The sequence below is a fragment of the Carcharodon carcharias genome, chromosome 11, assembly GCF_017639515.1.
Source record: "Carcharodon carcharias isolate sCarCar2 chromosome 11, sCarCar2.pri, whole genome shotgun sequence".
NCBI lineage: Eukaryota > Metazoa > Chordata > Chondrichthyes > Lamniformes > Lamnidae > Carcharodon > Carcharodon carcharias.
This window is the reverse complement of record NC_054477.1, coordinates 5,817,593-5,842,446: the sequence shown is the minus strand read 5'-3', so window position 1 is coordinate 5,842,446 and position 24,854 is coordinate 5,817,593. Positions and strand designations below refer to the sequence as shown.

The window sequence follows — 24,854 nt, the reverse complement described above, 5'->3', positions numbered from 1 at the left end:
AACTGCTCTGGTTGGTAGAGAACTGGCTAGGTGCAATGTCCGGATCGCCACCCTCCGTGGGACTCATCTACCTGAGGAGGGTCAGTCCAAAGAAATCAATGTAGGTTACACATTCTTTTTGCTTGGCATGGAAGAAAAGAATAGTGCAAAGCTGATGTGAGCTTTACTGTCATGAGCATGAAACAAGCAACATTCGTGCTACCCAAGTGCCAGGCAATGACCATCTTCAACAAGAGAGAATCTAACTATTGCCCCCTGACATTCACTGGCATTACCATCACTGAATCCCCCACTATCAACATCCTGGCATTACTATTGACCAGAAACTGAACTGGACTAATCAAATAAATACTGTGGCTACAAGGGAGGGTCAGAGGCTAGGAATCCTACAGCAAGCAACTCACCCCCTGAGTCCCCAAAGCCTGTCCACCATCTACAAGGCACAAGTCAAGACTGTGATGCAGTACTTTTCACTTGCCTGCATCTGTGCAGTCCAACAACACTCAAGAAGCTCGACACCAGGAGAATGCAGCCCGCTTAATTGGCAGCTCATCCACAAACATTCACTCCTTCCGCCATTGGCAGCAGTGTCTGCCATCTACAAGATACACTGCAGCAAATCACCAAGACTCCTTTGACAGCACCTTCCAAACCTGCAACGTCTATCATCTAGAAGGACAATGGCAGCAGATACATGGGAACAACCCCTGGAAGTTTCCATCCAAGCCACTCATCCTGACTTGGAATTATATTGCCTTTCCTTCGCTGTTGCTATATCAAAGTCCTACACCACATGGACTGCAGAGGTTCAAGAAGGCAGCTCACCACCACCTTCTCAAGGGCAATTAGGGATGAGAATTTAATGCTGGCCCAGCTAGCAAAGCCCACATCCCATGAATGAATAAATAATGTACCATCTCATCAGCAAGTTCACTTTCCTTCCTTAGGGTGATAATGATGGACTGACGGTGCTTAAGCTTTGCAGAGACATTGACAGTGAAAGTTGCAGAAGGGACTTAGAGGTGAGTGGGGCAACAAGGAGCAGTTAGACAGAAGAATAAAATGGTTCAGATTCAGGAAGGAATTCTTTGGGAGGGGCCAGGCATTCCTACAATTTGCATCTTTGAAGTTGATTTGCTATCTTCCTGACTCCTTGATAGGCCCAGGTTTTGCCTGTTATCCTACATCTTTCCTAGGTTTACCTTGCAAGTGCCATAACATGATCACCTTGCCTCCCACCACTTAATAAAAGTGTTCTCCCCTATATTCAATATTTTTGTGACTAATAAATGAAAGGAGCAAGGAGATTATGTTGAACTTGTATAAGACACTGCTCAGCTAGATAATATATTGCGCCCAGTTCTGGGTACCGCACTTTAGGAAGGATGTGAATGCATTGGAGACAGTGCAGAAAAGATTGGTTCTAGGGATGAGGAACTTCAGTCACATAAAGAGATTGGAGAAGTTGGGACTGTTCTCCTTGGAGAAGAGAAGGCTGAGAGGAGATTTGATAGAGGTGTTCCAAATTATGAGGGGTGTGGACAGAGTAGAGAGGGAGAAACTGTTCCCACTCATAAAAGGATCAAACACCAGAGGGCACAAATTTAAAGTAATCAGCAAAAGTGAGATGAAGAAATCGTTTTCAAGCAGTGAGTGACTAAGGTCTGGAATGCACTGACTGAGAACGTGGTGAGGCAGGTTCAATCGAGGCATTGAAAAGTGAATTAGGCTGTTATCTGAAAAGGAAGAATGTGCACAGTTACGGGAAGAACATGGGGAAAATGGCACTAAGTGAATCGGTCATTTGGAGAGCCAGTGCAGACATGATGGGCCAAATGGCCTCCTTCTGCACTGTAACAATTCTGTGAAATAGGGCTACCAACCCTACTTTGATGTATCCATGCAAGTTTCATGCCACGACCTCCTTGTTCCCACCACTTAATAAAAGATTGTTATCCCCTCTATACAACATTTTTGTGACAAATGAATGGAAGTATTCATAGGTTGGATACAGCAATCAGGTGAATGAAACGGGGAAAAAACTCCGAATGTTTTAGTGCCCCGGTAATTTTATTTCACTCTTGAGTTTTGCTGCTAGCCCAGCAATATCCAAAAGATGGAAATTTCAATTCCGGGAGACTCCAGGGTAATCCGGGAGCGTTGGCAACCGTCTCAACTTCCTGTGTTGTTCACTGAGTGGGCGGGGCTGTTGCTGTGTCGCGTCACCTGCTCACACCATCGAGTATCGCGGGTGCTGATGGGGCGGACGGGCCGAGCCAATGGGAGGCGGCGTTCTTGGTTACCAGGCTCAAGATGGCGGCGGTGTTGGAGCTGCACGGGACCGGGCCGCACGGAGACCGGCACCGGCTGGAGGACGAGGAGGAACCGGTAAGGACAGGGTCCCCCCCCCCGCCCGGCGAGGAGGAGGAGGAGGGAGGGAGGGGGGGGGGTGTGGAAATTGTGGCCGCTCCCGATCCCCTGGGCACAGCCTGAACTCCAAACGCCCAGCTCAGCACCAGGAGCTTTAACTCTCCCTCTGCCAGGGGCAAACCCCTCCTCCCTTCACTGTCTCTGGCAGCAATTCAGAGTGACCGGGGGGGTGCGGGGCAGATGGCACGGGGGTGGGGGGGGTGCAGATATGGGGAGGGCAAATGGCGCGGGAGGGGGGCAGATATGGGGAGGGCAGATGGCGCGGGGGGGCAGATATGGGGGAGTGGGGCAGATATGGGGGGGCAGATGGCGGGGGAGTGGGGAGCAGATATGGGGGGCAGATGGCAGGGGTGAGAGGGGCAGATATGGCAGAGGTGTGGGGGGCAGATGGTGGGGGGCATGGCAGATGGCACGGGGCAGGGGGCAGATGGTGTGGGGGTGGGGCAGATGACAGTGTGGTGGTCATGTCACTGAACTCGGCATCCCGAGGCTCAGGGCAGCTGGCGGAATTACATTGAAACTTAGTCTTAGCAATGGTGACCCAACCCATCTTGTTCACTAATGGCCCTTCAGGGAGGGAAATCTGCCACCCTTACCTGGCCTGGCCCACACGTGACAATGTGGTTCACTCATAACTGCCCTGTGAAATGTTCATTTCAAGGATAGCAGGGGATGGGCAACAAATGCTGGACATGGTTGCCCACAGCATTTGCAGGGCTATGGGCAAAAGGCAGGGCAGTGGGACTGAGTGAGTTGCTCTCTTGAGGGCCAGCACAGAATTGATGGTCCAAATGGCCTCCTCCTGGGCTAACTATTCTGCGATTCTAAAATTCTCTTTCACTTCACTAACAGGGTGGAGAAGCAGGGACTATGGCTGAGTTAGACAAGGAAGATGAGGGGTCTCCCATTTAACTCAGATGAGAATTTTCTTTCTCTCCCCAGAATCTGTGGAACACTCTTCCCCAGAGAGTGGTGGAGGCTGGTTCACGCAATCACAGAATTGTTACATTGCAGAAAGAGGCCATTCAGCCCATTGTGCCTGCATCTGGTCTCTGAATGAGCAATTCGTTTTCTGCCAAACCCTACCCCATATCCCTGCACATTCTTCCATTTCAGATAATCCAATTCCCTCTTAAATACTTTGACTGAACCTGCCTCCACCACACACTCAGGCAGTGCATTCCAGATCTTAACCACTCGCTGCATAATAATGTTTTTCCTCATTCTCCATTGTTTCTTTTGCCAGTTACTTTAAATCTGTGCGCTCTGGTTCTCGATCCTTTCATGAGTGGGAACGATTTCTCCCTATCCATCCCGATACCTCATGATTTTTAATACCTCTATCAAATCTCCTCTCAACTTTCTCTTCCCCAAGCAGATCAGTCCCAACTTCTCCAATCCATCTTCATAACTGGTTCCTGGAATGAGGAACTTCATTCTCGTGAAACTTTTCTGTACTCTCTCCAATGCATTCACATTCTTCCTAAAGTGTGGCGCCCAGAACTGAGTGCAATATTACAGCTGAGATTGAACTCGTGCCATTTAAAAGTTCAACATAACCTCCTTGCTCTTGTAACCCAACAACTGTAGCCTTCCTTCGACCAGAGGGACCCCCTCCACCCCTCCCCCAACCCCTTTCAATCTCACTAACATGAATTCACAGTGACCAGGGCAGAAAGCTGTGGAACGTCATTACTCACAACCTTTGCAGGGCTAGGGGCAAAAGGCAGGGCACTGGGGCTAGATGAGTTGTGCTCTGAAGGCCAGCACAGACACAATGGGCCAATTGGCCTCCTGGTCTGTAACCATTCTGTGATTCTAAAACTACTGTCTGTCTACCTCCTTCACTTCACTGACAGGGACAGAGTAGAGAAGCTGGGACTGTGTTTGAGTTAGAAGGGGGGGGGCGGTGGGGGGTTCCCGAGGGACTTCCCATCTAAGACAAAGATGAGGTGAAATATTTTTGCTCAGAGAATCATGAGTCTGTGGAACCCACTTCCCTAGAGGGGGTGAAGACTGAGTTATTGATTGTTTTTAAGGCGGAGATCGATTCTTGACTAATAAGGGAGTCAAAGGGTATCGGAGGGACGGGGGGGGGGGTGGGGGGTGAAGAAGTGGAGTTGCAGCTACAATCGGATTAGACATGATCTTGTTGAATGGTGGAGCTGGCTTGAGGGGCTGAATGGCCTACTGCTGATTCATCTGTTTGTTTGGGAAATGATGGTATGGTGGCTGTGTCACTGGATTAGTAATTCAGAGGCCCAGGCTAATGTTGTGGGGACACGGTTCAATCCCCATCACGGCAGCTGGTGGAATTGAAAGCTAGGATCAGTAATGGTGACCATGCCAACTACCACTGATTGTTGTAAAAACCTGTCTGGTTCACTAATATCCTTTAGGGAAGGAAATCTGCCGTCCTTACCCGGTCTGGTGACTCCAGATCCACAGCAGTGTGGTTGACTCTTAACTGCCCCCTGCAATGGCCTAGCAAGCCACTCAGTTCAAGGGCAACTAGGAATGGGCAGCAAATGCTGGCCTCGCCAGTGGTGTCCACATCCCATCGAAGATTAAAGGGAAAAAAAGACATTTTCAATCAACAGCAGTTGTGGGGGACAGTCAGGAAAGTAGAGTTAAGGCCACAATTAGTTCAGCCATGATCTTATTGAATGGCGAATCAGGCTGAATGGCCTAATCCTCTTTCTTATGATCCTCTGGAAGTTGAGAAGAGCTTTGTGAGTGTTATTCAAAGCCATGAGAAACCTGGACAGAATAGATAGGGAGAAACTGTTCCCATTGGCAGAAGGATCAAGAACCAGAGGGCACTGATTTAATGTAATTGGCAAAGGAAGCAATGGAGACATGAGAAAAATCATTTTCACGCAGTGAGCGGTTATGATCTAAGATAATGTGAAATAGGAGCAGAAGAGTAGGCTATTTGGCCCATTGAGCCTGCTCTGCCATTCAATAAGGTCATGGTTGATCTGGTTGTGGCCTAATCCACTTTCCTGCCTGTCCCCGATAAGCCTTGACTCTCTTGTTGATCAAAAATCTGTCTAACTCAAGTTTGAATATATTCAATGACCCAGCCTCCACTCCTTGCTGGGGGAGAGAATCCCAAAGACAAATGACCCAAGAATCCCAAAGTCTTCTATAGCACATAAATGGTGAAAGGGTGGTAAAAGGAGTTGTTGGGCCGATTAGGGACCAAAAAGGGGATTTGCACCTGGAAGCAGGGGGCGTGGCTGAGATGTTAAATGAATATTTCCATCTGTCTTTACCAAGGAAGCAGATGTTACCCAGGCCAAGGTGACAAAGGAGGAAACTCTGTCACTAGAAGGGTTCAAAATTCGTGAGGAGGAGGTACTGGACAAACTGTTGGTACTTAAAGTTGATAAGGCACTGGGATTGGATGAGATGCATCCAAGGCTATTGAAGGAAGTGAGAGTAGAAATTGCAGGGACACTGGCCGTAATCTTTCGGTCTTCCCTAGACTCAGCTGTGGTGCCAGAGGACAGGAGAATTGCAAACATTACGCCCTTGTTCACAAAAGGTTGTAATGATAGGCCCAGCAATTACAGACCAGTCAGTTTAGCTTTGGTGGTGGGGAATCTTCTAGAAACAATTATTCAGGATAAAATTAATAGCCAGAATGAAAAATATGTGTTGATAAGGAAAAGCCAGCATGGATTTCTAAAGGGAGAATTGTGTTTAACTAACTTGCTGGAATTTTTTTGAAGAGGTAACAGAAAAGGTTGATGAGGGTAATGCTGTTGATGTGGTGTACATGGACTTCTAAAAGGCATTCGATACAGTGCCACAAAACAGACTTGAGAAAAGTTATAGCTCATGGAATAAAAGGGCCAATAGCAACATGGATACAAAATCAGCTGAGTAATAGGCAACAGCAAGTAATGGTTAATGGATATTTTTCAGGCTGGAGGAAGGTTTGTAGTGGAGTTCCCCAGGGGTCAGTATTGGGATCCTTGCTTTTCCTGATATATATTAATGATCTAGATCTTGGTGTGCAAGGGATAATTTCAAAATTTGCAGATGATACAAAACTTGGAAGCATTGTAAACTGAGGGGAGGAAAGTGTAGAACTTCAAAACAGCATAAACAGGTTGGTGGAGTGGGCTGATAGGTGACAGATGAAGCTCAATGCAGAGAAGTATGAGGTGATTAATTTTGGTAGGAAGAGCATGGAGAGATGATATAAAATAAGGGGTACAACTCTAAAAGATGCGCAGGGACAGAGGGACCTGGGTGTATATGTGCACAAGCCATTAAAGGTGGAAGGACAGGTGGAGAGGGCAATTAGTAAAGCATTCAGTATTCTGGGCTTTATTAATAGGGGCATACAATACAAGAGCAAGGAGGTAATGCTGAACTTGTATAGGACACTCGTTAGACCTCAGCTAGAGTATTGTATACAGATCTGGGCCCCACACTTTTTTAGAAGGATGTGAATGCATTGGAGAGAGTGCAAAAGAGGTTTACAAGAATGGTTCCAGGGATGAGACACCAGTTATGAAGATAGATTGAGAAGTTGGGACTGTTCTCCTTGGAGAGGAGAAGGCTAAAAGGAGATTTTGATAGAGGTGTTCAAAATCATGAGGGAGCTGGACAGAGTAGAAAGGGGGAAACTGTTCCGCCTCATAAAAGTATCGAGAATGAGAGGGCACAGAATAAAAGTGATTTGCAAAAGAAGCAAATCTGATGTGAGCTCAGGTCTGGCATGCATTGCTTGGAAGTGTGGTGGAAGCAGGTTCGATCGAGGCATTCAATAGGGCATTAGATGATTATTTGAATAGAAACAATGTGCAGGGTTACGGGGAAAAGTCAGGAGAATGGCACTGATTCATAATGCTCATTAAGAGTGCTGGTGCAGACATGATGGGCTAAATGGTCTCCTGCACCATAACAGTTCTGTGATTCTGACCCTCTGAGAGAAATTCCTGCTCATATCAGTCTTCAACGGAAGACCCCTTATTTTGAAACTCTGCCCCCTAGTTCCAGATTCCCCCATGAGAAGAAATGTCCTCTCAGCATCCACCCTGTCAAACCCCCTCTGAATCTTATATGTTTCAATAAGATCACTTCTCATTCTTCATCTGGAATGTACTGCCTGAGAGTGTGGTGGAGGCAGTTCAGTCATGGCTTTCTAGAAGGAATTGGGTCTTTATCTGAAGGGAAGAAGTTTGTAAGGTTATAGGGGAAAGGCAGGGGCGTGGGACTAGGTGAGTCCTTGCAGGGAGCAGGCACTTAATGGCCTCCCGTGCCACAACCACGCAAAGGTTCACATCCGTTTTTAATCCATTATGCTCCCAATTCCCTTAAATCAATTGCCCTCCAGGATACCATGTCAAAGAATTTTTGGATGCTGCATCAACTGCATTTGACCCCCAACCGCTGTATCTTCAGCTTTTGAAAGTACTCTTCTGATTGATAAATTCTATCTTCTGTTGTTTTCTGGTAGCTATAAGCAACTTTGAGTGTAACTATAATGTGTTGAGTTTTTGGAAAGATTTTTAATTTTCAATGTTTGTTGTTGTCTAATTCAGAAATGTTTGTGTCAGAGGTAGGAAGGGAAAAGAATTTGCAAATGCCAGAAAGCATCTTATAATGACTAAACACTCGATGCGCAGCTGCCCATCAGCATCAGTAAAGAGGAAAGACAATTAACACTTGTCTTGTGAACCTCTTCAGCAGAATTATGTGCAGTTACTGGTTTAACAGAAAGAAAATCCACTGAGACTCATCCTCAAACCAAGTTTAGCAGAGGTTCTGAGTACCTGGAATACTGTGTACAGTTCTGGTCTCCTTCTCTGAGGAAGGAAGTGCTTGCTTTGGAGTGAGTGTGACAATTTTTACGAGTTTGAGATGGTTTACCTATGAGGAGGAATTGAGTAGACCGAATTCCCAAGAACTGCAGAGAATGAGAGGTGATATAATTTGAAACATGTAAAATTCTTGAGGGGTTTGACAAAGTAGATGAAATGTTTCCTGTGGTTGGGGAGTCTAGAACTAGGGATCACAGTCTTAGAATAAGGGATTGGCCATTCAGGATTGAGATGGGAAATTTCTTCACTCAGAGAGTTGTGAATCTTTGGAATTCTCTACCCCAGAGAGCTGTGGATGCTCAGTTGTTGAGTATACTTAGGACAGAGATCAGTAGATTTTTGGATACTAAGGGAGTTAGGGGATATGGGGGCAGGGTGGGAGAGTGGAGTTGAGGCAGAAGATCAAGCTGAAGGGGCTGAATGGCCTACTGCTGTACCTATTTCTTATGCTCTTGGTTTGACAAAGAACAGGCGTTTTCAGTCAATAAAGTGTAGTCACTGTTATGCAGGAAAATGCTGGTGCTGATATGCACACAGCAAGATCCCACAAACAGAGATGTGCAGGGCCTAGCTTTAACATTCACCTGGAAGATTATTAACACTCCTTCAGTGCAATGCAGAGTCATCCTGAATTTTGTACTTGTGTGCCAAGAGTAAAACCCGAACATGGGGCCAGCTCTTTTCAAAGTGAGTATTACTAATGAGCAGCGTTACTAATGAGCCAAGGCTGACATCTCCCCTGACTGAATTGTCAGCTTGCCTACCTGAGGAAGAGCAGGAGAACTTCCCCCAATATTGCACCAATGTTTCTCCCTCAACCAAACCATCAAAAAGGTAAATTAACTGATCATTCATTTTATATCAAAAACAAAAACAGAATTACCTGGAAAAACTCAGCAGGTCTGGCAGCATCGGCGGAGAAGAAAAGAGTTGACGTTTTGACTCTCATGACCCTTCCACAGAACTGAGTGAATATAAGGAGAGGGCCCCCCCCCCACCTTAAACCAGCTTATATTTCACCCCTCTCCTTATATTCACTCAGTTCTGTTGAAGGGTCATGAGGACTCGAAACGTTAACACTTTTCTTCTCCGCCGATGCTGCCAGACCTGCTGAGTTTTTCCAGGTAATTCTGTTTTTATTTTGGATTTCCAGCATCCGCAGTTTTTTGTTTTTATATTCATTTTGTACCTGTCTGTGGGATCTTGTGCACAAATTGGCACAAGTGTTTTCCTGTAAAAGTGACTATACTTCAAAAGGTATTGCATTGGTTTTGAATGCTCTTGGCTGTCCTGCAGATGTGATGGGTGCAGTTTCCCTCGCCTAGGGTCTGAGCATTAGTGGAAGGTACCGTTCAGAATGGCAGTGTACCCCTTTCTATTTATAACCTCCAATACTTTGCATTTGTGCTGCTATTTTTCCTGAGGTGAATTCTGCCTCACCCTGTCTTATCTCTCCTCCAACCCCACAATCCTCCAGGATCTCTACACTCCCCAATCCTAACCCCTCTCTCACCCCCACCTTTCATCACTCCACCATCAGAGGCCACACCTTCAGGTACTGAGACCTTAAGCTCTGGAATTCCCTCCCTAACCCCCTTTGCCTTACTATGCCTTTGTGTTCCTTTAAGACAATCATTAAAACCTATCTCTTTGACCAAGCATTCGGATAGTTCTTTCAAATAGGTGATTACGATGGGCTGAATAGCTGCCTTCTTTAGATGTGAAATGCACAAACTGGTAGTTCTGTTCCGAGACTGGTGGAAAAGTTAGAAGGCGTGTTTGACGTGGGAGTGCTTTGTGCTGATTATGTTCCGCTCACCAACACCCCTCACCCATACACATTAGCAACAGTTGAGTCATGTGCAGGCATGTGTCTGTATTTAGTGACTTGCTCACTGGGTAATTACCATTAAACTCTGAACTTACTTTACATTAATGTGACTTTTTTTGTATTTTCAAGGGAACAGACTGACAATGTTAGTCGTTTAGATTGCTAAAACAGTGATTAACAGGGTGTGGAATGTCCTTTCTGTGCAGTTTATTGGATATAGCACCTCGTTAGATCTTGTTGGACATCAATTCATCCTCCTCCTGCTAACTACCATCACTGTGTTCAGTTGTTGAGACTGCCTCATTACATCTGATGTATAGTGAGAAAATTTGTCAGAAATAGTAGTTGTGTGAACGGACTAGTAATCCAGATGCCTGGACCAATGATCTGGAGTCATGCGTTCAAATCCCACTGTGACAGCTGGAGGAATTTAAATTCAGTTAATAAATAAATCTGGAATAAAGTTAGTTTCGTGCTCATCCATTACTGAGACTATCAGGTAATCGTTAAAAACCCATCTGGTTCACTAATGTCCTTTCGAGAAGGAAATCTGCTGCCCTTACCCAGTCTGGCCGACATGTGACTCCAGACCCATAGCAATGTGGTTAACTTTTACCTGCCCTCTGAAATGGCCGAGCAAGCCACTCAGTTGGAAAGAGGGTGGCTCAGCAACTTGTTCAAGGGCAATTAGGGGTGGGTAAAAATTGCCAGTGATGCCCACATCCCATGAACAAATATTTTTAAAAAAATCAACAAAGTGGTGTGTGACATTTTTATAACTGCATCTTTGAGTTGTGGAAATGCCCATCATTACAGTTGGGTCATAGATTTTTGCCATTCCGGTCTAAGGGTGTATCTGGTGAGGCCATTTGTAGCTGGGCATTCATCACTGATGTTTGGAGTTGTTTGAGGTGATGAAGTATATGGTCACAATGTTGGAAGTTTGTTTTATTTTTCTGAACCAAAGGGTTTTTGTTATTCACACTTGGTTGGAACACTGATGTCATGGGACACCACCCTAGCTTCAGGCAAGTTGCTAATCCAATTAAGTCTTCGTCAAGTAGTAAATTGTCAAGCTCACAATTTTCCAAGTCACTGTTGCCTCTGAGTCAGAAGGTTGTAGATTCCAGCTGCTACACAGGGTTAAGATCAGTGTACTACTGAGGGAGCTCTGCATTCTCACAGGATCTTACAAGCCAAATTAATGTTTGTCACCACCCAGGAATGACCCTTGACTGCCTGACTTGCCAGTTTAAAGTGTGGGTTGGATTCTGGAATGGCCATTCCTGTGCTGTACTTAGAGAGTTGGATTTTGTCTCACTATGTCTGGGATTCAGTGGGAAAACTCTCAGCTGGTTGGAGTCACACCTAGCACAAAGGAAGATGGTTGTGGTTGTTGGTCAATTGTCTCAGCTCCAGGACATCAATGCAGGAGTTCCTCCGTGTAGTGTCCTAGACTCAACCTTCTTCAGCTGCTTCATCAATGACCTTCCTTCCATCATAAGATCAGAAGTGGGGATGTTTGGCACAATATTCGGCATTTGGGCACAATGTTCAGCACCATTTGTAACTCCTCAGACACTGAAGCAGTCCATGTCCAAATGCAGCAAGACCTGGACAATATCCAAAATAAAAACAGAAAATGCTGGAAAAACTCAGGTCTGACAGCTTTTGTGGAGAGAGAAACAGAGTTAATGTTTCGAGTCTGCACGACGACTTCAGAGACAGTATCCAGGCTTGGGCTGACAAGTGGCAAGTAACATTTGTGCCACACAAGTGCCAAGCAATGACCATCTCCAACAAGAGAGAATCCAACCATCTCCCCTTGATGTTCAGTGGCATTACCATCACTGAATTCCCCCACTATCAACATTCTCGGGGTTACCATTGACCAGAAACTGAACTGGACTAGCCAAATAAATACTGTGGCTACAAGAGCAGATCAGAGGCTAAGAATCCTGCGGTAAGTAACTCACTTCCTGACTCCCCAAAGCCTGTCCCCCATTTACAAGACACAAGTCAGGAGTGTGATGAGATGCTGTCCACTTGCCTGGGTGAGTGCAGCTCCAACAACAGTCAAGAAGCTTGACACCATCCAGGACAAAGCAACCCACTTGATTGGCACCCCATCCATAAACATTCACTCCCTTCATCACCGACGCACAGTAGCAGCAGTGTGTACCATCTACAAGATGCACTGCAGGAATTCACCAAAGCTCCTTAGACAGCATCTTCCAAACCCAGGACTGCTGCCACCTCGAAAGACAAGGGCTGGAAAAACTCAGCAAGTCTGATAGCATCTGTGGAGAGAAAGACAGAGTTAATGTTTCGAGTCCGTATGACTCTTCAGAACTAAAGAGAAGTAGAAATGTGGTGAATTATATACTGTTTGGGGGGGGTTGGGATAGATGAAGCTGGATAGAAGGTGGAGGCAAAGGAGCGATTGCAAAAGATGCCATAAACAAAAGGACAAAGGGGTGTTGATGGTGGTGATACTGGCTAAAGGAGGTACTAATGGCGACATTAAGAGTAGAAAGGATGAGCAAGTGACAGATTGCCCTAGTGGGGGTGGGGGAGGGGATGGTGTGGGGGAAAAAGGACCGAAATAGGCTAAAAGGTGGGGATTAAACAATGAATGGAAATAAATTTTAAAAATAATAGAAATAAGTGGGGGGAAAAAATTTTAAAAATAAATATTGAGAAAAGGAGTGAGGATGAAGGAGAAAGTTCATGATCTGAAGTTGTTGAACTCAATATTCAGTCCGGAAGGCTGTGAAGTGCCTAGTCAGCAGATGAGGTGCTGTTCCTCCAGTTTGCGTTGGGCTTCACTGGAACAACGCAGCAGGCCAAGGACGGACATGTGGGCATGAGAGCAAGGTGGAGTGTTGAAATGGCAAGCGACATGGAGGTCTGGGTCATGCTTGTGGACAGACCGAAGGTGTTCCGCAAAGCAGTCACCCAATTTGCGTTTGGTCTCTTCAATGTAGAGGAAACCGCATTAGGAGCAGCGAATGTAGTAGACTAAATTGAGGGAAGTGCAAATGAAATGCTGCTTCACTTGAAAGGAGTGTTTGGACCCTTGGATGGTGAGGAGGGGGATGTATGGGGCAGGTGATGCACCTTCTGCAATTGCATGGGAAGGTGCCGTTGAAGGGGGTTGAGGTGTAGGGGGTGATGGAGGAGTGGACCAGGGTGTCCTGGAGGGAACGGTCCCTACGGAATGCCGACAGGGGTGAAGGGAAGATGTGTTTGGTGATGGCATCATGCTGGAATTAGTGGAAATGTCGGAGGATGACCCTTTGAATGCGGAGGCTGGTGGGGTGAAAAGTGAGGACAAGGGGGACCCTATCATGGTTCTGGGAGGGAGAGGAAAGTATGAGGGCAGAGGCGTGGGAGATGGGTCGGATACAGTTGAAGACCCTGTCAACCACTGTGGGTGGGAAACCTCGGTTAAGGAAGAAGGAAGGCATGTCAGAAGCACTGTTTTGGAAAGTGGCATCATCGGAATAGATGCAACGGAGGCGAAGGAACTGAGAATAGGATGGAGTCCTTACAGGAAGCGGGGTGTGAAGAATTGTAGTCGAGGTAGCTGTGGGAGTCGGTAGGCTTGTAATGAATATTGGTGGACAGTCTATCACCAGAAATTGAGACAGAGGTCAAGGAAAGGAAGGGAAGTGTCAGTAATGGACCATGTGAAAATGATGGAGGGGTGGAAATGAGAAGCAAAATTAATAAATTTTTCCAAGTAAGCCAAATGTCTAAATGTGTCACTACATGGAAAGCCTATTGGAAATGCAGTCCCTTTGCAATCGTCCACGATACCGTAGTTCGAGCATGTCGATCCATTTGACCCCATTTCAAATAACTGGCCTCAGTACGTTTAGTGCCTAGCATTCCTTTTTACTGCTAACGACATCGCGGGGGAGGAGAAGAAGAGGGAGCAAAACGTACAGGCTGATCCGCAGCCTCACATCACCTAGCTTCCCAGACTCGAAGACTTTCGATAAATTAATAAAAATTGTACCGAGCCACCTGAGACCAAAGCTGTCAGTTACTGTGCAGAATTTCAAGTTCAGTTCAAGGAACAGGCTTCCAGAGGAGACAATGTGGCCCTTTTGAAGGCATTAACTGAGCATTGCAAATTCGGAACATCCATTAGTGATATATTGAGAGACTGGCTGATATGCGGGATTGGAAATGTTACTGCCTAAAGGTGTTTATTAGCCAAACCTAGTCTAGACTTCAATAAGAGATTAAAATTAGCTAACGTGATGGAGAGTGCTGTTAGAAGTTACGAAGCTATAAAAGAGACATAAAATGGAGCCATCGATTGGGACAATCCGGCAACCAAAGGGGCGAAAACTTCGGACCCACGGGAAGGCGGGAAATGCTCTCTAGCTTCAGACCAATGAAAAACAATGGTACTTCAATGAAAACTCTCAAAATGAATGAGGGAAATACATCCAGCCCTCCAGTGTGCGAGCAACAACTCAAACAAGCCGAGTGCTTTTTCTGCCACTGCTATGGCACCTACTGCAGAGAAAGGCTAAAACAACACTATAAAGACAGAGGGAAAAATCGTGCGATATGCTTCATAGAAGGGCCAGAAGAAATAGAATCAGACATCCATTCGTTATATAATCTCAAAGTGGGTAGGACCAAGCCAATCCAAGTAGCCATAATGATCAACAGACAACCCACCGAGATGGAAGTTGATATGGGAGTGCTGATGTCTGTCATTGGAGAGCATACATTTAGATATTTGAGTAAAGGAACCCATCCTTTGAAGTTTGAAGGTTCGGACACAAAGCTGAGGACATACACGGGTGAAGAAATAAGACTGAAAGGGTTATGTCAAGTCTCGGCGACGTATGGAAATCAATCTGGAAGGTTGCCTTTGTTAGTGGCAGCTGGAGAGGGTCCCAGCTTAATAGGCCGCAACTGGCCCAAAGATTAAATTGAAATGGGGTGAAATTTTTCAAATTACAACAAAAGGCTTACAGGAATTGTTGCAAAAGTATGCTTCCATTTTCAACGATGAGATAGGAAGGAATCGAGGGCTACAGGCCAGGATCCATATAGACACAAACGCAACCCCCAGATTTATAAGAACCAGAACAGTCTGTTATGCTCCACGGGACAAAGTTGAAACCAAACTGGACAGGCTGGAAAAATCGGGCATCCGATAACCAGTGCAATTTTCTGAGTGGGTGGTACCTGACCTACCTGTACTGAAGCCTTAGTGGTATTGTTGCTGGACGAGTAATCCAGAGACCCAGGATAATACCCTGGGGACCGGGGTTCAAATCCTGCCACGACCGATGGTCTTCAAGTTCTGTCGAAGGGTCATGACTCGAAACGTCAACTCTTTTCTTCTCCACCGATGCTGCCAGACCTGCTGAGTTTTTCCAGATAATTCTGTTTTTGTTATGGACCCATTGTTGTTTGTTGTAAAAACCCATCTGGTTCACTAATGTCCTTTGGGAATGAAGTCTGTCGTCTTTACCTGGTCTGGCCTACTCATGACTCCAGACTCACAGCAATGTGGTTGACTCTTAAACACCCTCTGAAATGGCCCAGCAAGCCACTCAATTGTAACAAACTGTGACAAAGTCTTAAAAAAGGAATGAAACAGGACAGGCCACCCGGCATCATCCTAGGTACTGGAAACGACAACAGGAATCTCAGCCCTGTCGACGCTACAAAGTCCTCCTTACTAACATCTGGGGGCTAGTGCCAAAATTGGGAGAGCTGACTCACAGACTAGCCAAGCAACAGCCTGACATAGTTATCTTCACGGAATTATATCTTACAGATAATGTCCCAGACACCACCATCACCATCTCTCGGTATGTCCTGTCCCACTGACAGGACAGACCCATTAGAGTTGGCAGCACAGTGGTATACAGTCGGGAGGGATTTGTCCTGGGAGTCCTCAGCATTGACTCAGGACCCCATGAAGCCTCATGGCATCAAGTCAAACATGGGAAAGGAAACTCCCTGCTGATTACCTCGCACCTCCCTCCCCCAGCTGATGAATCAGTGCTCCTCCATATTGAACACTACTTGGAGGAAGCACTGAGGGTGGCAAGGGCGCAGAATGTACTCTAGGTGGGGGACTTCAATATCCATCGCCACTATTACCAAGATTGGCTCGGTAGCACCACAACTGACCGAGCTGGCCGAGTCCTAAAGGTCATAGCTGCTAGACTGGGTCAGCAGTAGTTGGCGAGGGAACCAACGAGGGAAAACATACTTGACCTCATCCTCACCAACCTGCCTGCCGCAGATGCATCTGTCAATGACAGTATCAATAGGTATGAACACCGCACAGACATTGTGGAGACGAAGTCCCGCCTTCACATTGAGGATATCCTCCATTATGTTGTATGGCACTACCACGATGCTAAATGGGATAGATTTCGAATAGATCTAGCAAGTCAAGTCTGGGCAACTATGAATCACTGTGGGCCATCAGCAGCAGAATTTTACTCGAACACAATCTGTAACCTCGTGGCCTGGCATATCCCCCACTCCACCATTACCATCAAGCCAGGGGATCAACCCTGGTTCAATGAAGAGTGCAGGAAGGGTATGCCAGGAGCAGCCCCAAGTATACCTAAAAATGAGTTGTTAACCTGGTGAAGCTATAACACAGGGCTACTTCCATGCCAAACAGCATAAGCAGCAACTGATAAACACAGCTAAACAACCCCACAACCAACGCATCACTTCTAAGCTCTGCAGTCCTGCCACATCCAGTGGTGAATAGTAGTTGACAACTAAACAGCTCATTGGAGGAGTAGGCTCCACAAATATCCCCATCCTTAATGATGGAGGAGTCCAGCACATCAGTGTAAAAGATAAGGCTGAAGCATTTGCTACAATCTTCAGCCAGAAGTGCCAAGTATATGACCCATCTCCGCCTCCTCCAGAGGTCCCCAGCATCACAGATGCCAGTCTTCAGCCAATTCGATTCACTCCATGTGATATCAACAAACAGCTGAAGGCACTGGATTCTGTAAAGGCTGTAGGTTCTGACAATATTCCAGCAATAGGACTGAAGACTTGTGCTCCAGAACTTGCCATGCCCCTAGCCAAGCTGTTCCAGTACAGCTACAACACTGGCATCTACCTGGCTGTGTGGAAAATTGCCCAGGTATGTCCTGTACACAAAATGCAGGCCAAATCCAACCTGACCAATTACCGTCTCCATCAATCTACTCTCGACCATCAGCAAAGTGATGGAAGGGTTCAACAACCGTGCCTTCAAGCGGCACTTGCTTAGCAATAACCTGCTCACTGAAGCCCAGTTTGGGTTCCGCCAAGGTGATTCAACTCCTGACCTCATTACATAACCTTGGTTCAAATGTGGACAAAAGAGCTGAACTCTCGAGGTGAGGTGAGAGTGACTGCCCTTGACATCAAGGCAGCATTTGACTGAGTGTGGCATCAAGGAGCCCTAGTAAAGCTGGAGTCAGTGGGAATCAGGAGAGCAACTCTGTGGTTGGAGTCATACCTAGCACAAAGGAAGATGGTTGTGATTGTTGGAGGTCAGTCTTCTCAGCTCCAGGACATCACTGCAGGAGTTCCTCAGGGTAGTGTCCTCGGCCCAACCATCTTCAGCTGCTTCATCAATGACCTTCCTTCCATCATAATGTCAAAAGTTTGGATGTTTGCTGATGATTGCACAACCTTCACCATTCATGATGACTCAGATACTGAAGCAGTCCATGTCCAAATGCAACAAGACCTGGACAGTATCCATGCTTGAGCTGACAAGTGGCAAGTAACATTCAACCCACACAAATGTCAGGTAATGACCATCTCCAACAAGAGAGAATCCAGCCATCGCCCTTTGATGTTCAATGGCATTACCATCACTAAATCCTCCACTATCCACATCCTCTGGGCTACCATTGACCAGAAACTGAACTGGACTAACCATATGAATACTGTGGCCACAAGAGCAGGTCAGAGGCTAGGAATTGTGTGACAAGTAACTCACCTCAACACTTGCCTGGATGAGTGCAGCTCCACCAACACTGAAGACGCTTTACACCGTCCAGGACAAAGCAACCCTCTTGACTGACATCACATCCAGAAACATTCACTCCCTCCACCACTGACGCACAGTAGCAGCAGTGGGTACCATCTACAAGATGCCCTGAAGGAATTTGTCAAGGTTCCTAAGACAGCACCTTCCAACTCCATGACCACTACCATCTAGAAGGACAAGGGCAACAGACACATAGGAACACCACCATCTGCAAGTTCCCCTCCAAGTCACTCACCATCCTGACCCGGAAACATGTTGCCGTTCCTTCACTGTCGCTGGGTCGAAATCCTGGAACTCCCTCCCTAATAGCACTGTGGGTGTACCTACACCACATGGACTGCAGCGGTTCAAGAAGGCAGCTCACCACCACCTTCTCAAGGGCAACAATGGGTGGGCAATAAATGCTGGCCCAGCCAGCAAAGCTCACACCCCGTTAATGAATTAAAAAAAAGCCGGGCCAAAGTGTGAGTTTATGCGATGACTATAAGCTAACTGTCAATAAGGTGGCCAAACCTGAGACACCACATGCCCAAGATTGCGGAATCATTTTCAAAGTTGGCAGGGGGCACCACATACATGAACCATGCCTACCAGCAGGTAGAGTTGGAAGAGGACTCTAGGGAATTTGTCACCATTAATACGCACCAAGGATTGTATCAATACACACGCCTAGAACGGTCTCCTCGGTGTGTGCTATTTTCCGAAGAATGATGGAAAACCCGCTCCAAGGATTGCCCCATGTTATCGTTTACTTGGATGACATATTGGTCAAGGGACTGACCAATGATGAACACTTAGCAAATCTCGAAGAGTTGCTCAAGCATTTCGCACAGGCGGGGGTACGTTTAAAACGAGAGAAGTGTCCGTTCCAAGCTAAGGAGGTAGCTTTACTTGGGCCACAAGGTTGATGCACAGGGCCTGCATCCTGTGGAAGAAAAAGCCCAGGCCATTTGCGAGGCAACTGCCCCGGGAAATACCACAGAGCTTAAGGCCTTCTTAGGCATGGTAAACTACTGGCTAATTCCGCCAAAACCTCTCGACTATGCTGGCCCCATAAGAAGAACCAGAAATGGAGTTGGCAAGCCCACGAATACACTTTTGTTCACTGTTCGGGAACTCAAATCGCACATGCCAATGCACTAAGCCACCTTCCCCTGCCAGCTAATAACGGGGAGGCTCCAATTCCCCAGGAACTGGTCTTAGTGCTAAATTTTCAGGATTCCTCCCTTGCTCAGACCTGACAAATCCGGACCCCCTAATGTCCGGGAGCAGGTCTTAAATGGTTGGTCAGGTGGATCCAAATCTGAGGAGATGAAACCCTTTTCTGATCGTAAATATGAACTCTCCTGCCAGGATGACATATTACTCTGGGGAGCAAGGGTCATCGTGCCCCCGAGGGCATGAAGGCCGTTATTAGCCGAACTACATAGCACTCACCAGGGCATTAGCAGAATGAAGATGCTCACATGCAGCTTTTTGTGGTGGCCAGGCATGGGTTTGGATATGGAAACCTTGGTCAAAAGCTGCCCTCAATGCCAACAGATGCAAAAGCTCCCCCCCCCCACCGCATTGCACCCATGGGAATGGCCGGGGCAACCATAGATGCACCTCCACGTCAATTACATGAGGCTCTTCTTGGGCGCAATGTTCCTTTGACTCCCACTTCAAATGGATGGACGTCTGTAAAGTCCGGTTGCCCACATCAGCTGCCACCATAGATTGTTTGCGGCAGAGTTTTGCCGCAGAGTGTATGGGTCACCAAAGGTCCTTGTGTCCGACAATGGGACAACTTTTATCAGCAGGAAGTTCCACAGGTTCACGATCCTTAATGGCATTACCCACATCAAAACCTCACCCTACCACCCAGCATCGAACGGCATGGCTAAGCGGGCAGTCCAAACCTTTAATCCAGGATGAAAAAGATGGAAGAGGATTCCATCGGCATGAGATTGTCCCGGTTCTTGTTCGCATACCGGACTACGTCACACACAACAAGCGGCATTGCCCCTGCAGAACTACTAATGAAGAGACATTTCCATGTCCGCTGACCCTTATCCAGCCGAATTTAGAGGGGAGGGTGGAGAACAGCCAAGAGGCACAGAAAACCAGATATGATGGTTATGGTCGCAAAAGATGTTTCGTGGTGGGAGATGCAGTCCTTGTGAAGAACTTTAGAGATGGACCAAACAGGCTGTCAGGCGAGGTGAGTGCAGTAACTGGACCTCTCTCCTATAATGTATTGGTAAACGGCCGAATAATTAGAGGACACATGGATCATCTCCGCAAAAGAGCGCCAGTCCCACAAGAAGAAATGCGACCTTCATCTATGCCTGAGTTTGTGCTGCCTGTAGAGGGGCAGGTCACACGATTTGGAAGCACCAATGGAGCCTGTGGGACCCGAGGGGGTCAGGGAGACAAACCTGCCAGTTTTCACAGAGGAACCTAGTGGGCAACTGTCCCTGAAAAGGTGGTCTCGGAAAAAGCAGCCGAGGTTGTTAAACTGAGGCGCTCAACACATCCAAGAAAGCCTCCTGAGAGACTTGACTTGTAGATAATTATTGTGTAAATAGTTAATGTTTTAACTTGTTAACTGTACTTTTAAATAAAGGGGGAGGGATGTGGTAAAGCGAGGTTAGCCTGTCCCTATAAGAGAATGCATGTGACAGCACTGATGAATCACTGTACAGTGCAGGCAACTGGGAACTGTAAGTCTAGTTCTGGAGTTTTCTGAGTGAGCACCAGTGATCTGGTGCTTTGCCCTATGTCTCAATAAACCATCAATGTTTATTCTTACATCGGTCTCTCCCCGTTATTGATTGCAAGCAGCAATTGAGTACATAGAAAGGCGTGCAGTTAAAGTTCGATTGGCCAATGAACTCACTTACCCAAGACATAAAATAGGCCATTTGGCCCATCGTGTCTGCACTGGCTATCTGAACAACTCACCTAGTACCATTCCCCTGCCTTCTCCCTGTAACCCTGTATATTCTTACATTTAAGATAACAGTCTAATTCCCTTTTGAATGCTTCAGTTGAACCTGCCTCACCACACTCTCAGGCAGTGCATTCCAAACCCCATCCACTCACTGTGTGAAAAAGTTTCTCCTCATGTCACTGTTGCATCTTTTACTTATGACATTAATCTGTGCCCTCTTGGTTTCGATCCTTTCATGAGTGGAAACAGTTTCTCTTCATCTACTCTGTCCAGATCACTCATAACCTCCTCTCAACATTCTTTTCTCTAAAACTTCTCCAATCCATCTTCATAATTGAAGTTCCTCACCCCAGGAATCATTCTTGTGAATCTTCTGCAATCACTACAATGCCTTTATATTCTTCCTAAAGTGTGGCACCCAGAACTGGACATTTTTCTCCAGCTTGCGCCAGACTAATGACTTATACAAGTTCAACATAACCCCCTTGCTCTTGTACTCTCTGCCCCTATTAGTAAAGCCCAGGGTACTCTGTACTGCTGAAGAAGTGAGTTGTGTCCGTGAGTCAGTGCTGGAGTGTGGGCTCGGGAACCCAGGGGAGAGTAGTCTTGGGAGACTAGACTAGGAACCCTGATAGGTGAGCAGTAGCTGAGGTAGCCTGAGTCAGAGTAACTTTTGGAGGGAATTCAGAGGCTAGATCTTTGAAGGTGGAGACTGGAAACCCCTCATAAGGGAGATTGTGTAACAGTGGATACTGACGTCTGCGTGGGCTGCTGAGAATTCCGTGGGATCTGTCTTGGTCATGTCTGCCGTTTGTTGTGTAGTGTGTTTGACCACAGTTTGCCTGTCAATTCATGAACTTCATGTTAATTCCGAATGTTGTATAAGATAGATATTGTAAAATGTTTTACTTTTCTGACTTTTTATCGTACAAGTTTATTTTGTTTGTTCAAAAACTGTGGAATCTTGTGGCTTTACTCTCTTAGTAAGTACCTGAGATCTCACGCTTGTCTAAACAAAAAAGTTACTGATCTCTAACCAGATAATACCAGAAGTTTAGGGGTCTGATCCAGGATCTTAACAGTGGTATAATCACTGTTGCTATGTAAGCAGAGATGGCAGCCATGTTGATTACAGTAAGATCCCGCAAGCAGAAACTAGATAAATGACTGCTTCGCCTGTTTGTGGTGTGGCTTGAGGGCAGAATATTGGCCAGGATTCTTGCAGAACTCTCCCCCTGTTCTAATAATGTTGTGGCATTGGCAGAACAGTTTTGCCTCTGATGGTGCAGCACCCCTTTCGTACTGCAGTGGAATGCCAGCCGAGATGATGTACTCGGAGTGGGACTACAGAAGAAAGATGCCAGAGACAAACTGAGGCAAAATGCAAGTTAGACAAAAAAAATTCTCAACTCTTTCCAGGGGGCTGGGGTCAAAACCCTGGAACTCCCTCACTAACAGCACTATGGGTGCACCTACACCACAGGGACTGCAGTGGTTCAAGAATGTGGTTCACCCCACCACCTTCTCAAGGGTAACTAGGGATGGGCAATAATTAGTGGCCCAGCCAGCGATTCCCACATCCCACGAATGAATAAAAAATAATTTGAAAATGGCACTGGTTTGCAACAAACATTTACATTGCACGCAACCAGGTTGGTGTGTTTATTTTTCCTGATTGGTCGTGCCCAAACCTGATATTCATTGTACATTGTACATTGTCCTTGGTTTCAAGTTTTATTTGAAGGTTTTTTTACTTGGGATTAAAGTACAGGAGATATGGATGTGAGATTTCCATGTCAGTCTTGAATACTGGCAGCACACTCAACTCTGAGTCAGGAGGTCGAGGGTTCAAGTCCCACTCCAAAGACTTGAGCACAAAAGTATAGGTTGCCACTCCAATGCAGTGTCGAGGCAATGCTGCACCATCAGAGGTGCTATCTTGTGGGTGAGACATTAAATCGAGGACCTGTCTGCCTTGCCAGGTGGACGTGAACAATCCCATGGCGTTATTTTGAAGAGCAGGGGCATTCTCCTCAGTGTCTTGGGTCAATATTTATCCCTCAAACAACACCAATAAAAACATTATCTGATCATTATCATGTTACTATTTGGACCTTGTGTGCAAATTGCCAGCCACGTTTCCTACATTACAACAGTGACTGCACTTCAAAAGTATTTCCGAGGGGAATGCTGCACTATCAGAAGTGCTATCTTTGGCTGTAAAGAGCTTTGGGACGTCCTGAAATTGTGAAAGATGCTATAGGATTACAAGTCTATATAACTTTGTCCTCTTTAATTGCTAAATGCAATGATGCATTGAGAGTATTTTAAGATGTGAGCACCAGATTAAAGGAATTTGTATCACGTCATGTCACTCAGGACATCCAATTTAATCACTTTATCGTGGCTGTGTCAAGATCCATGAATTCCCTACCTAACATCAGTATAAAAGAAAAGGATTTGCATTTCTATAATACCTTTCATCGCCTCAGGATATCCCAAAGTGTTTTACAGTCAGTGAAGTGTATTCACTGTCATATTATAGGAAATGTTGTGGGGAGCACCTTCACCACATGGACTGTAGTGACTTAAGAAGGTAGCCCACCGACTCCATCACAAGGCATGAACAGTAAACGCAGACCTTGCCAGTGACGCCCACATCCCCAGAGTGAATAAAGAACACGCTTTTAAAAGTGTAGGAACTTTTATGTAGACAGATGTGACAGCCATGTTGTACACAGGAAGATGCCACAGCTTAATAACTGGTTTGGTAGTGTTGATTGAGAGGCTGAGCCACTTAAACAAGAGATATTCAAAACCTCCCTAATCTTTGATTAGAGGCAGGGGATCGTTACTGTCCTACTGGGGCCTCGGTCTAATGCCTCACCCGTGAGGCAGCATCTCTGACAGTGCTGCAGTCCCCCATTAAGCACTGAGGTACTTAGGTCTTTAAAGTAGAGGGTTGAACCCTAAGGCTCCAGATTCTGGGGTGAGATTCCAAGTGAGACAAGGTGATTTTTTTTTTTCCTTCCCTGGGGACTGATCACTTTGGGAAAAAATAGGGACTGGTACTTCACTAGGGCATTTGCTGATTGTCACTGGTGGGGGTAATTAGTGGCAATGAATTGCAAATGCTGCCCAGATTATTATCTGAATGGCTATAAATTGAGAAAGGGGAATGTGCAACGAGACCTGGGTGTCCTTGTACAACAGTCACAGAAGGTAAACATGCAGGTGCAGCAGGCAGTAAAGAAGGCAAATGGTATGTTGGCCTTCATAGCCAGAGGATTCGAGTATAGGAACAGGGATGTCTTGTTGCAATTGTACAGGGCCTTGGTGAGACCACACCTGGAATATTGTGTGCAGTTTTGGTCTCCTTATCTGAGGAAGGATGTTCTTGCTATAGAGGGAGTGCAGCGAAGGTTTACCCGAGTGATTCCTGGGATGGCGGGACTGATTTATGAGGAGAGATTGAGTCGATTAGGATTATATTCACTGGAGTTCAGAAGGATGAGGGGGGATCTCATAGAAATCTCTAAAATTCTAACAGGACTAGACAGGGTTGATGCAGAAAGGATGTTCCCGATGGTGGGGGAGTCCAGATCCAGGGGTCACAGTCTGAGGATATGGGGTAGACCATTTAGGACTGAGATGAGGAGAAATTTCTTCACCCAGAGAGTGGTGAGCCTGTGGAATTCGTTACCACAAAGTAGTTGAGACCAAAACATTGTATGCTTTCAAGAAGGAGTTAGATATAGC

General features: G+C 46.2%; 1 protein-coding gene across 2 annotated transcripts in view; it reads left to right on the top strand.

Annotated features, from left to right (window-relative positions):
* Positions 1–2,268: 2,268 nt before the first annotated feature.
* LOC121284484 (RING finger protein 121) overlaps positions 2,269–24,854 on the top strand; it is a 59,749-nt gene continuing 37,163 nt past the window's right edge. For both annotated transcript variants that reach the window (XM_041200007.1, XM_041200006.1), the window contains exon 1: positions 2,269–2,388. In XM_041200007.1, the coding sequence (XP_041055941.1) occupies positions 2,314–2,388 (75 nt within the window). In that variant the 5' untranslated portion in view covers positions 2,269–2,313. The remainder of the gene's footprint in view (positions 2,389–24,854) is intronic.